The 14,686-nt window shown below is 39.9% G+C and overlaps 1 protein-coding gene across 1 annotated transcript; it reads left to right on the forward strand.

Moving 5' to 3' along the window:
- The first annotated feature begins 8,506 nt into the window (after positions 1–8,506).
- Positions 8,507–9,880, forward strand: MYADML2 (myeloid associated differentiation marker like 2). Its single transcript, XM_014061487.2, has one exon. The coding sequence runs from the start codon at positions 8,888–8,890 to the stop codon at positions 9,788–9,790; it is 903 nt and encodes a 300-aa protein (XP_013916962.2). The 5' UTR covers positions 8,507–8,887; the 3' UTR covers positions 9,791–9,880.
- Positions 9,881–14,686: the final 4,806 nt, after the last annotated feature.

Below are 14,686 nucleotides of genomic sequence, written 5' to 3' on the forward strand. Positions count from 1 at the left end.
AGAAATCCTGGACTCTATTGTGGTCATAAATCAAGGACTACTTGTATAGCAAAGACAAAAAGTCAGCAATTCTAGTATAGTGTATACTATATTAATACAGTAAGTATGTTTATGAATATTGTGGAATTCATAAGAGATACAGCCAATTTGGCTAGTGGTGAAGGCATCAGACTAGCAACCAAAAGACTGAGTTCTGGTCTTGCCTTGGGCACAATGCCAGCTGGGTGAACCTGGACCAGTCCTTATCCCTCAGCCCTAGGAAAGCAGCAAGGACAGACCAATTCTGAAACAATATTGCCAAGAAAACTGCAGAAACTAATCCAGGCAGTCACTAGAAATAAAAAACTTAAGGTACAAAAAAATTTTTTTTTTAGGACTATAAGAGAATTTCATCCCTTGTTTTTAATCTTTATTATTTTGGATAGTGGCTGTATATTAGGTACAATAAAAGGTTTCAATTAATTGTGTTTCAGATAATTTAATTAATTTAATGTCTTCAATACAGGTAGTCCTTAACTTGCAACCATTCGTTTAGTAACTGTTCAAAGTTACAACAGCACTGGGGAAAAAAAGACATGACCATTTTTTACACTTATGACTATTGCAGCATCCCTATGAACATGTGATCAAAATTCAGGGACTTGGCAACTGGCATGTATTTGGACTCTCCTGGGATCATCACGTGATCACCATTTATAACCTTCCCAGCCAGCTTCCAACAAGCAAAGACAATGGGGGAAGCCAGATTCACTTAATGACCACATGAGTTACTTAACAATGATTCACTTAACAACTGTGGCAAAAATAGTTGTTCAATGGGGTAAAGCTCACTTAACAACTGCCTGGTTTAGCGACAGATTGGGGTCTATTATGGTAAGTCAAGGACTATGTACAGTTGAATTTTTGGTTTCTATTTTTTTTGAAGTGAACGGGCACCCTTCTGCAAAATAAGCCACTTGTAAAGTAACATTAATAGATGTCATTTTAACACAGTTTACAGGCATCTTCATGCTTTAGAGCAGTGATGACTAACCTTTTTCTAAAGGTGTGCCAAAACTGGGTGTGTGTATGCGCTATTGCACGCACACACATGCCCACCCCACCTGCGCATGTGCATGCGACTCTCCCCAGCATATGTGCGTCCCCCCCCCGTGCCCCCTCCCAAAGTTCATTCGGGAATGAACCTCCGGTTTTCCCATTGGGCCTGTTTTTCACCCTCCACAAGCTCAAGAGGCTTTCCTGAAGCCTGGGGTGGGCAAAAACAGCCTCCCCCAGCCCTCCGGAAGGCCAAAAATCAGCTGGCCGGCATGTGCATGCGCACCGGAGCTGAGGGCTGCCGTGCTGGCAAATATTAGAGGGACCTGAGGCTGAACTCATTAACTGTCCCCCTTGTCTTGCATTAGTCTGCCATATCTAAAGTGTAGAATAATGGACAACCATTAGATGACAGCAGAGATTAGCACAATCTCTCTATGTTGCTCCAATCTAATGTCCAGATCTGCAGTCTATATGTGGTAGCCTTAGTCTCAGATTGTTTTTGCTCTAAGGATTATTCATTAAGATTTAGAAAATTACCAATTCACTTTGTTGCCAGGTCACCATTAAAATGTCACTTCTACCTCATTATTAGAAAACAAAGGAAGAGATAAGGCACCTTGCCAACTATGCAAAAATTATCTCCTGACTTCATCAGAGGGCTATTCTTTAGCTTTCCTGTGTTTGTCTAGACTCAAGGAAGCTGGAATGGTCATCAGGCCATCTCCACCTCCTGTGCTGACATGTGTTTCCAAGGTCACAATTGGATGCCACCTGTGAGACAAAATGGCATTTGAAAGTAGTGAGAACCACTTGCCATCAATTAAAATGGATCTCCATCAGCAAATTTACCCTCCCTACCTTCAGAAATTCCCTATTTTGTCAGGGTAGCTGTTCATCATTTCTCTCCCCACCCCACCCCTCTCAGGGTGTTCCAACACCAGAGGTTTTAAGAAGAAATTGGAAAACCATTTGTCTGAAATGGTTTAGGACAGTGATGATTAACCTTTAATGCAATGCATGCATGATACTTCCCCCGTGCGCCCTGCCCCTGTGCATGCACACGTGACCCCCCTCACAACACCCATTCGTCTGCGCATGACCCCCACACACTCCATTTTGGGCCTAGCAGGCCTCCCTAAAGCCTCCTGGGATCAAAGACGGGCTGGGGGGGCGAATTGCACCCCGCGGCCTCTTTTGAGCCTAGCAGACCTTCCTAAAGCCTTCTATCTATCTATCTATCTATCTATCTATCTATCTATCTATCTATCTATCTATCTATCATCCATCCATCCATCCATCCATCCATCCATCCATCCATCGATCTATCTACATCTATCTATCTATCTATCTATCTATCTATCTATCTATCTATCTATCTATCTATCTATCTATCTCTACATCTATATCTATCTCTCTACATCTATTTCTCTACATCTATCTCTCTATCTTTCTACATCTATTTATCTATCTGTCTGTCTGTCTATCTGTACATCTATATCTATCTCTCTACATGTATCTATCTATCTATCTATCTTCTATCTACCATCTATCTATCTATCATCTATCTATCTATCTATCTATCTATCTATCTATCTATCTATCTATCTATCATCTATCTATCTATCTACAGTCGGTCAGTCAGTCAGTCAGTCAGCCAGCCTGTCTATCTGTCTGTCTGTGTCCTATCTATCTATCTATCTATCTATCTATCTATCTATCTATCTATCTATCTATCTATCTATCTACCTACCTACCTACCTACCTACCTACCTACCTACCTACCTACCTACCTATCTTCATCTATCTATCTATCTATCTATCTATCTATCTATCTATCTATCTATCTATCTATCTATCTATCTATCTATCTATCTGCCTATCTATCTGCCTATCTATCTGCCTATCTATCTGCCTGCCTGCCTGTCTGTCTGTCTGTCTATCTGTACATCTATATCTATCTCTCTACATCTATCTATCTATCTATCTATCTATCTATCTATCTATCTATCTATCTATCTATCTATCTTCTATCTACCATCTATCTATCTATCTACCTATCTATCTCTTCATCTATCTATCTATCTATCTATCTATCTATCTATCTATCTATCTATCTAATCTCTACATCTATATCTATCTCTCTACATCTATCTCTCTACATCTATCTATCTATCTATCTATCTATCTATCTATCTATCTATCTATCTATGCCTATCTATCTGTCTGTCTGTGTGTCTATCTGTACATCTATATCTATCTCTCTACATCTCTCTCTCTCTCTCTCTCTCTCTCTCTCTCTCTATCTATCTATCTATCTATCTATCTATACATTTATATCTATCTCTCTACATCTATCTATCTATCTATCTCTACATCTATCTCTACATCTATCTCTACATCTATCTATCTATCTATCTATCTATCTATCTATCTATCTCTACATCTATCTCTACATCTATCTCTACATCTATCTATTTATCATCTACCCACCTAACATCCCTCCTTCTCCTACATTTCCTGAAAATAGCAATCCAACAACAAAAACAATACAAAACATAATTGAATGTGCAAGAGGGTGAGTAGCCCATAATCACCAGGTTTTCTGTGGCTGAAGGTTCTCCCAATGCTAATCCACTATTTTATACCTCACTGATTCTCTAAGCCATGATGGCAATGCAGTTGAATTACAGTACTGTTCAGTTAACACTCTTCTCCCTTCCATTCAAGTCAATAGGAAGTTTGGGATGGAGTGTGGGGATAAAGAAGCAGAAGTCCTCCACTCCGCATCTATTCCCAAAACATCTCAACTCCTATATAAATCCCACATGAATACAGTGTCTAGCTTCAATATTATTTAATTGTAAATCACTAAATAAATAAGCATCTGAATTTTCACAAAACATTAAGCCATAGTTTACAAGCCACTAGGGCTGGTTTCACAAAATATACTGTCCTCATATTGTATACATGCATCTTATGCTAATCTCTTTTGGGACAAGAAACATGTAGAAAAAGAGTAGGAAGTACCAATGAAAAGCAATTAAATCCGGAGACAAAGCAGCAGAAAAATAACTAAATTAGAGTTGTACAAAAACTATACCCCTGTCATGAAATAAGTAATCTTGAAAGAGGTGTTACTGGAAAAGTAAAATTTCTGGCTGTAAACCAGTGTTTCACAACCTTGACAACTTGAAAATATGTGGCTGGGGAGTTCTGGAGAGTTGAAGTTCACAGTTCTTCAAATTGTCACGATTAAGAAATACTGCCATAGATATTAGATCAGCAGATACTGTAATGTGCCAATAGCAATGGGTTAAAAGCATCTTCAACTCCTGCAGTACTATTGGAAAGGTTTTTGGGATGCAGGAACTGCTTGGATCCAGCACAATACATCCCTGCTGAAAATCAAGGAGTGGCTTCTCTCAAAGCCTACAGAGAATGTGAGCCTGTGAGCCTGCAAGGGAACACACCAAAGCCTTATCTCATACATTATGCTAAACAATACCGTATTCGCTTGGTTTGGAGTTGTGCAAACCTAGCCTCTATGCTTTGTAAGCCATGTTTTCAGATTCAAATTTTGTGTAAATTCAGCAGTTGCTCATTCAATTATTTGACCTTGAATAAAGCATTACTTTTTATATAAACTAAATCATTGTGTACTTTTTGTTTTTGGTTTAATAGATAAAGTGAACCCAGTCACTGTAACATGTATCTTAGCAAGCTAGGCAAAAGCAGGAACAGCTCCTGAAGCACGTGAGCAGAGTTGCCTGAACTGAAAGATGAGCAGCAAATAAATTTGATAAATGAAGGGTTCTTAGTACTCTCTGAGCTTGTTTATTTTCTTGCAGACATTTCATTACCCTAACTATGTAACATCATCAGCCTGGATAGATGATAGATAGATAGATAGATAGATAGATAGATAGATAGATAGATAGATAGATAGATAGATAGATAGACAGACAGACAGACAGACAGACAGACAGACAGACAGACTGTCTGACTGACTGACTGTAGATAGATGATAGATAGATGATAGATGATAGATAGATAGATAGATAGATAGATAGATAGATAGATAGATAGATAGATAGATAGATAGATAGATAGATAGGACAGGCAGGCAGGCAGGCAGGCAGGCTGGCTGGCTGGCTGACTGACTGACTGTAGATAGATGATAGATAGATAGATAGATAGATAGATAGATAGATAGATAGATAGATAGATAGATAGATAGATAGATAGATAGAGATAGATGAGATAGATGTGATAGATAGATTGATAGATGAGACAGACAGACAGATAGATGAGATAGATGAGATAGATAGATGAGACAGATAGATAGATTGATAGATTAGATAGATACAGACAGACAGACAGAAAGACACTCAGACAGCAGACAGACAGACACTCAGACAGGCAGAATGAGAAGCTGTTCAAGAGAAAGAAGAGAAGTAGTGAAAAGGTGGAGCTTGGCTACAGTGACATCTGCAGCTAATCATGATTATGTCAACATAAGGGTACCTTGACAGCCTTCCAAAACATGCTTCTAGTTCCTCTCAACTCTTATGCATGTTCATTTATTTGTGGGTGTGGGTTTGCAGCTCGATCCTCATTCCATTTCTGTAAGCAAACTTCTTCAACATCTGTCTCTTGGATTGGTTGCTCCATTTTGTATTCATTCAATAGCAGTTTCAGTTGAATCAGTATTTCCAATTGGAAACAAACCAAAGCAATAAAAGGCATCAGAGGACAAGAAAAATTCTAGCTGAGGCCCAACAGTTACTGTGAGATGCAGAGTGAGTTGATATAACATGTTGTTAAATTAAAATGCAATTTGCCCTTAAAAGAGTAAAAGCTTAAATAGCTTTTAAATAGCTAAAAGTGGTTCTGAGACCTCCAGTCTTGCATTTCTGGCCTTGTGGGTTGTGTGAATTGTATCAATTGTCAATTATGTCAGTTAACCATAACTAAGCAAACTAGTAAGTTTAGTAAGGTTGCATGAGCAGTCACAACTAGGCTAGATTTACCCACTAATATACAACCCACTAAACTAAAATGTGGTGAGTTTGTAACTCAGTACAAAATCCAGCAGGTATTATTCAAAATTTTGCCAAATCCTGATAACTGGATTAATGCATTAAATCATCATCCAGTTAAGTATCAGTTGTCACATACCAGTGATGGCGAACCTATTTTGGCTCGCATGCCAAAAGCAGGGGGAGTGCAAGGGGGTTCTGCGCAGGCGTGCTACACATGCGCATGCTTCCCTTCTCTGCACGCATGCGCGCACAACCATCACTCCCCACTTTTGGCGCTCTTTTTTCGCCTTCCCCAGGCTCCAGAGGCTTTTTAGGAGCCTGGGGAGGGCAAAAACAGCCTCCCCCCCCCCGAGGCCCTCTGGAGGCTTCAGGAGCTTTCCTGAAGCCTCCAGAGTGCCAAAAAACCACCCTACGGGGAAACCAAAAATTCAGGAATGGTCTTCAGGAGGCCTTATGGCCAAACTGGAAGTCACTTCTTGTTTGCTCGTAGGGCCATTTTTTTCCACTCCGGAGCCTTCAGGGAAGCCTCCTGAAGGCTCCAGAGGGCAAAAAACAGGCCTGCGAGCAAACTGGAAATCCATTCCCGAACTTCCAGTTTGCCCATGATGTCTAAAATGGCCTCAAAAGAAGGCCAAAGTCAGTTGGCCAGCACGCTGGAGCTGACAGGGCAACACCTCACGTGCCCTGACAAATGGCTCCATGTGCCACCTGTGGCATATGTGCCATAGGTTTGCCATCATGGTCATATACATACAGATCAGTGGTGGGATATGACCGGTACGCCCCGGTACGGGTGTACCAGTGCCTGCTGGGAGCACCAGATACTGTTCCGGTACGGTGCTCCGGAGAACCCGCCCACCTTCCCTCCTTCTTACCTGTATGTGAGCCGATTAGGGTTTATGTGCATGGAGCGTACAGAACCTGCGCAACACTCTGCCAAGCAGCTGGAGTGTCATGGAGCGTCACGAGCAGTAAGTACGGATGTGCGCACTGTGTGCGTGCTGTGCATGTGCATGTGGGGGATGCCTGGCCCCGTTGCACCATACCAGTTGCAACGGGATCTGGAACCCACCACTGATACAGATACAGTACAAAACAATGTTCTAATTTTCCAATTATATTTTTTCAACCAGCGGCTAAATCAGTAGGAAATACTACCGTGTTTCCCTGAAAATAAGAAAGCATCTTATTTTCTTTTGACCCCCGAAATAAGCACTTGGCCTTATTTTTGGAAAAGTCTTATTATTATTGAAGTGCAGGAGGCTGCAAGACTGGTCACCTCATGGCTGCTGTTGTGTTGCAATATTTGGAGGGAGGGCTTATTTTCAGGGAAACAGGGTATTTTTCAGTAAGCTCTTCTGAACAGGTAAGTAAAACATTACTTGTTCTACTATCATATTGAGATAAGTTCTGTATGTTAAAATGTGATCAAAGTCACAAGCAGCTCCTTTTAAGTGGTCCCAAAGTCCTTTGAGTTTAGTGCTCTTATATTTGTATAGATGTTATATACAGTCCTAAACCATAAAGTGTCCAGACTGAGATCTGTACACAATGGACTAGGCAACTAAATATACCATGATTTGCAAAGTACAGTCCATGGGTCTCTAAACTGCAAAGAGTCAAAACCAAATAAATCAGGTTAAATTTGGCATAATGTGTGAAGCCAGCCAATGGGCTTTCCCATGAGTCATGCTGATTGTTTGGCTGCTCATGTAGTCCTCAACTTATGATGGCCACAATTGGAATTTACAGAATACGGAATACAGAATTTACATGGCTCTTAAGTTGAATTGTGCCCAATTTTACAATTTTTTTGCCATGGTTATTAAGTGAATCACTGCAGTCCTTAAGCGAATCACATGGTTGTTAAGTGAGTCTGGCTTCCCCCCATTGACTTTACTTGTCAAAAGCCGGCTGAGGTTGTAAATAGTGATCTTGTCATCCTAGGACGCTGCAGCTGTCACAAATACATTCCAGTTGACAAGAGTCCAGATATTGATCACATGACTATGGAGATGCTGCAAAAGGATCCACCACAGTAAGCCACTTTTTTCAATGCTGGTATAACTTTGAATAGTCACTAAACAAACGATTGTAAGTCAAGGACTATTGTAATATGCCATGAGTTCAGCACTTTGATAGAAAAGTATAAGCAGTGTACCTCTAATGCAAATCTGCAATATATCTGTATTTTTGCATCAGATGTCTTTCCCATCCTTGTCTCCTGTTGGATTACTTGCCTTTTGCCATTCAAATTGTTTTGGTTTATTTCTGCCCCAAAGATGAAAGGGGTAATACACGAAGCTGTCCTGGATGTCACTAAAACCAGCTTCTCATTCCTACACGTCCCGTGCAATTCATTCCATTCTGGATAAGTCTATTAATATAGTCTTCTATTTATATGCTGGCCCCTTACAGCACAGAGTTGAGACCTGCAGCTGTGCAAGTGAAAGAAACCTCCTGCGAGTCACTTGGGAAAAAGTGATCAGATGAGACAGAGAAGAAAAGTAAGAGTGAACCGAGTGCTTGATGTGCAGAACCCAGCAGGGCAAGTCTGATGGAACGTAACTGCAGCACAGACAAAGACAGGTCAATGCTTTTACTGCAGAGGCAAGCCCATCTCAAAAAGCTGTCAGGAACACGTACTATGCCTGTCACATAAGTAACAGCCAGCAGAGATTTGGGTGGAGGAGATACAGAGCTTCTTCTTGCGGCACTTCCTGCTTAGCCTCTGAGCTTCTGATAGGACAAGGACAAGGGAAACCGGATCCAACCACCGAAGGGAATCTAGGACTTCTGATCCAAAGATGGAGAGATCAAGTAGGACATACCTCAATGTGGATGCAGTGGTCTCTTGGGTGGGAGTTGCTCGACTCTTGCAGGCCATGTTTGGATGTACTACATTCAGCCTTGTGGCTCACCGAGGGGGATTCAGCGCGGCCTATGGCTCTTACTGTATATCGGTCTGGTGCTTTTGCTTTGCCGTCACCGTCTTCATCCTCGCCTGTGAGTTTACTCGCCTCCATAGCTACCTAAGCATCTCCTGGGGGAATTTCACAGCTGCCTTTGCCATGCTCGCCACCCTCATGTCCATCACCGCCGCTGTGATCTATCCACTCAACGTCCAGTTTGACTGTGATTCCAATAATTGCGAGGTGAGAAATTTCCGCATTGCCAGTAGTGTTTCTGCAGGGCTTCTGTTTTGGGCATATGCCGCAGAAGTCTTTTTAACTAGGGCCAAGCCAGGCCAGGTGACAAATTACATGGCCACAGTTTCAGGCCTCTTGAAAATTGTCCAGTCCTTTGTGGCTTGTATCATCTTTGGTGCTCTGGTGAAGGACAGCCAATACAATAAGTATGCAGCTACCCAGTGGTGTGTGGCTGTTTACAGTTTCTGCTTTGTGGTGACTGTAGTTGTAGTGGCTCTCAATGTTACAGGAAAGGCAGCAACACTGAAATGTCCCTTTGAGCACTTTGTGGTCGTTTACACATTTGTGGCTATCCTGATGTATGTGAGCACTGCAGTGATATGGCCAGTTTTCTGCTTTGATCGTAAATATGGCTCTCCACAACGTCCCTACCAGTGTTCCCGAGCCATGTGTCCATGGGACAACCAAGTGGTCATTGCGGTATTCACCTACGTGAACCTGGTACTCTACATGGTAGATTTAGCATACTCGCAGCGTATCCGCTTTGTCTCAGCTCACTAATGCTCAGCTCTGAAGCTACAAGACTCTTAAATGACTCCAAAAATCAGAGAGTTGGGACCCATTACAAAGCCAACAGTGACACACAAAGTATGAACCTGAGGTGCATCCATGGGGGGGAAATGGGATGGTTTGAAAAAAATATGTAATGTGGTCTGATGGGCCATAGATAGAACATCTTCAGTATTCTAGCTCACAGTTAGGTTTCTGTTAACATCCAGTTCTCTTAGACCTAATACTACAAATTTAGAAATTGATTTTGAGCCTTTATTTGTTGGAAGGACTCCTGAGTAATTTAAATTTTAGCAGAAATGGAATGACAGTTCAAATGCTAGGGGAAAAAGCATCTGTCCATCCTAAGATAGGTTTTTGTTTTGAAGAAAAACATAATATGTTTTAATAAACCTGATAGGTATTGTCAGCTATTCCACAGTGGGAGGGAAGAAAGACTAAACCATCATGAAGATGTTCAATGTTTCAATATTCCTCCAGAAAAAGGAGAATTTCTGTATGCATGTGCTGGGTGGGGAGTATTGGGGTATTATTTTTGGGAGCTGTTTGAAAAATATGTTGACATTGAAATTGACAACTGCAACAAGAAAGGCCGCTGTGCTTTCAACACAATTACTTCCAGACTGTCCTTCTCAATCTGCAGTCCTTCAAGAAGAATGAATCTGAGGACACCTAAATGCCTGCGGAAAAAATGGCTACCTGCAAGATATGTTTGCCTTTTAGATCAAAGTATACTAATTCACGCAAATGATTGTTATGTGTAGTACAAACATGAAGGCAGGTTTCCCCCATCTGGAGTTCTCTAAATGTAGATGTAATCCTCGACTTACGACCACAATTGTGCCCAAAATTCAATTGCTAAATAAGACAATTGTTAAGTGAGTTTTGCCCCACTTCTTGATACAGCTGTTAAGTGAACCACTGCAGTTGTTAAGTTAGTAACATGGTTGTTAAATGAATCTGGCTTCCTCATTAATTGTCAGTGGCAAAAGTGCATTTTGGTGGCAAAAGGTGATCCCAAGATCCCAAGATACAGCAACCTTCATAAATACTTGCAAGTTGCCAAGCATCCAAATTTGGATCACATAACCATGGGATGCTGCAATGGTCATAAATGTCATGTGTGAAAAATGGTAATAGGTCACTTTTTTCAGTGCTATTGTAACTTCAGACAATCACCAAACAAATAGTTGTAAATTGAGGACTACTTACATTGGAACAATAATACCCAGAGTTTCCAGATATAATGAATAAGTTGTGTGCCTTGTCATTTACAAAGGACCTGTATAACTTTATAATGAATTCAATCAAGTGCCTGTTGCCTGAAATATGCTTGTTCTTAAATTACAGCTAAGAAGTTGTTTGCAAAAATAATCTTGATGCAAATAATAATACAATAGTTGATATCCTACAGTGTGAAACAGTATTTAAATAAATTTATTTTAAAGAAATTGATGTGTTTGCCCAAATGGTTTATGTTAAATGTGTGTGAATAAACTATTTCAATCCAGAATAAAAATGGCTAATTAGAAAAAAAAATCTATTAAAAAATCTAAAGCACAAGAATTTAAACAACCAGAACTGAACTCTGACTGAATTGTTGTTTTTGTCATTTTGGGGCTTAACCTTGACATTGGATGATGGACATTGAACAATTTAATAGGGAAAATACTACTTTAATGCTGGCACACTTAAGGATAAGGTCCTCTCATTCATGGATTAGAAATAATACAAAGGTAATGATACTAGGTGCAAATGAATAAAGGCCCACAGAAAACATTTAAGGTTCGAGCGGCTTTCTTTCAAAACTCTTGTTATCAGTACAATAATATCTATGTAAATAAATGAATACATATGAACATTAATGCACCATAGAGGGCTCAGAATCCTTGCTTCACACACTAGAATTAGTGGTAGCATATAAGAGAACACGTACGCATTTCTAAAGTACGTTTAATCCAAAGAAAAACAAGAGCAATACTGCTCATTCCTTGGTTTTCAGCCAATGTAATAATTAGTTTCCTAATCAATAGCTCTGATAAATGTGAATTATCTTGCCTTCCAGTCAGGTTCAACCTTGAGGATGGATCCAAAACCATAGTATTCACACTGACAATCCCTACATTGGGGCTCAAGTGAGGAATTTACACATTTCCTAGTCCACTAGATTATTTTACTGTGTCAGTACTGTTAACCATGGTACCCTTCTATTTTGCCTAGGAAAGGTAGAGGCACTGTTTTATGATAATTCCGCTCCTTCCTACCTGGATAGTTTTGGCAAATGGTTATGAAGGAGGAGTAATCAGCCCATGGTTATTTTGGTGAGAGTTTCCACGTATGGCTTTCTCCCCCCATGCTATTTAATATTCATTGGGGGAAGTCACCCTTAATTAATTTGGGGTGAGTTGTCAGCTTTAGAGTTGGCAGGCGATCAATCCTCTGAAGCAAACAAGAGAGACCAAACGCAGAGCAGATGATGGCAGACTCTGATTACGAAGGGCCATCTAAGTCCCACGACAAACTAACAAACTAAACTTGTCTCTTGAAAGACAAGAGGAAAGGCAATCTGCTTGACTAGCTGAGAAGTGAGGACAACAGTGTCCTTAGCAGAGTTACACCCACAGCTAGGGCTACTTTGGAGTAGCTGCCGCAGTCTTGCACTTTGTTGGAAAAAACTCTCCATTATCAGCCTTGTGTTTCTTTATCTCTGCACTCAGAGCAATATGTGGATGTCTCTTATATTTGTATCCTAGATTGACAGATGACTACTCTGGTGTTGCCTTACACCATTCTTGCACTGTTGGCTGTCTGCCACCCAGTTCTGCTACTTATTTCTTGCTGCTATGATTGTAGACTGGAGCCCTGGACTGTCAACTTCAATCTGTATTTGCAGACCACCAGTTCTGTGTCTTGCTACCAGGAGAGAGATCTCCTTCCTCCTATTTATCCTAAAGTACGTGTGCAATTGTTCAGCCAAGCATTCTACCTGCCATCTTAGCTAATTAGAATTATAGTCCCATCCAGTGGTGGTATTCAGCCGGTTCAGACTGGTTCATGGGAACCAGTAGCGGAAATTACAGATGCCCCTCCCCCCCGCTCTATGCCATCCTATTTAGGCACGTTTTTGAGGCCGGGCGCATGCGTGGTAACAAAATGTGAAACCCACCACTGGGCCCATCATTAAATCAGTGTGATCATTTACTCTAAAATAGGACATGTCTCATGACTAGATTCCTCCATCAATTTTGTACAATCATCTCAGAATGGGATGCTTCAATTCTCCTCACAATCTCCTCAATCTGTGGTGGAAAAACTGACTTTATAATCTCCCGTCTAATCTGCTGTCTTTCCACAAAGCTTTAAGAAAAGAGTTTTGTTTCAACACGTGCTTGAGCACTAATAGTGATACTGGGAAACTGTTCTGAGTTTAGTTTTATACTGAAATTTTATTGGATGTTTCAAGCTATAAGCTACTGGTAGTTTTACTGGGAAATTTGGTTTATATGAATTCTCTGTATTATATATTGTAAACCACCTAGAATCTGTGTGATGGGGCAGCATATTCCTAGTCCCATATTTATTTTGTATATAATCAATCCATTTTTTCCAGTATCGTTTATATCTCTCGTTTGAGTGGTCCTTAAGATATGCAGATATTTTAACCATCTCGGCTAAATTTGTGACTTTCAATGTCCATTCTTGAATTGTAGGCAAATCTTCCTTCTTCCAGTATTGCGCCACCAACAATCTAGCTGCAGTTATTAAGTGCAAAATCAAATTAATCTCTACAGCTGTACAATCAGTAATTATACCTAACAAAAATAACTGAGGGATAAACTTTATCCTTTTTTAAAGAACATTTTGCATAATCCACCATATTTTTATCTAAAATGCCTTAACCTTTTTGCAAGTCCACCATATATGAAAATATGTAGCGTTGAGAGAATCACATCTCCAGCATTTGGGTTGTAAGTTCGGATACATAGAAGCCAACTTTTTAGGATCTAAATGCCATTTATAAAACATCTTATAAAAGTTTTCTCTCAAGTTTTGGGCTTGTGTAAATTTTACATTTCTTACCCAGATCCTTTCCCATGTATCCAACATTATTGGTTCTTCAATATTTTGAGCCCACTTTATCATACAGTCTTTAACTAATTCTGTTTCAGAATCCATCTGTATTAATACATTGTATATTCTCTTTATATGCATTAAACTTTGATTTCTTATTTGTTTAAATAAATTATCCTCGACTTGCATAAAACCAATTTTTTGATCTGTTTTCCACCTGGCCTGTAGCTGTCCATACTGGAACCATGTTTGAATTACCTTTTCCTCTTTTAATTCATCCAAGGATTTTAGTTGTAATACACCCCTTTCTAGGGTAAGAAGCTGTCTGTAAGTAATTATATCCTGTTTTTGTACTAGGTTCATATTTTCTATTGCATGTCTAGGAATTGCCCACATGGGTATCTTATCATTTAATTTGTATTGATATTTTTCCCAGACCCGCAGTAAAGCATTCCTTAAAATATGACTTTTAAAATTCTTGTCCACTTTTTTATTATATAGCAGGTAAGCATGCCAGCCATATACCAGTTCATACCCCTCAATATTAAGTATCCTATCATTTGTTAAATTAATCCAATCACTAATTACAGATAAAGCTACTGCATCGTAATATAGTTTTAAATTGGGTAATTTCAAACCTCCCCTCTCACGGACATCTTGCATTATTTTTAGTTTTACTCTCGGCTTCTTTCCTGCCCATACAAATTTATTAATACCCTTCTGCCATTCTAACAGGTTCAGATCTTTTTTAAGTATAGGTAGCATTTGGAAAAGAAATAAAAATGTAGGTAAAATATTCATTTTCACTGCTGCTAT

This window comes from Thamnophis sirtalis, unplaced genomic scaffold (genome assembly GCF_051295495.1).
Source record: "Thamnophis sirtalis isolate CommonGarterSnake01/CBP01778 unplaced genomic scaffold, rThaSir2_p1.2 scaffold_3, whole genome shotgun sequence".
In the NCBI taxonomy this organism is placed as follows: domain Eukaryota; kingdom Metazoa; phylum Chordata; class Lepidosauria; order Squamata; family Natricidae; genus Thamnophis; species Thamnophis sirtalis.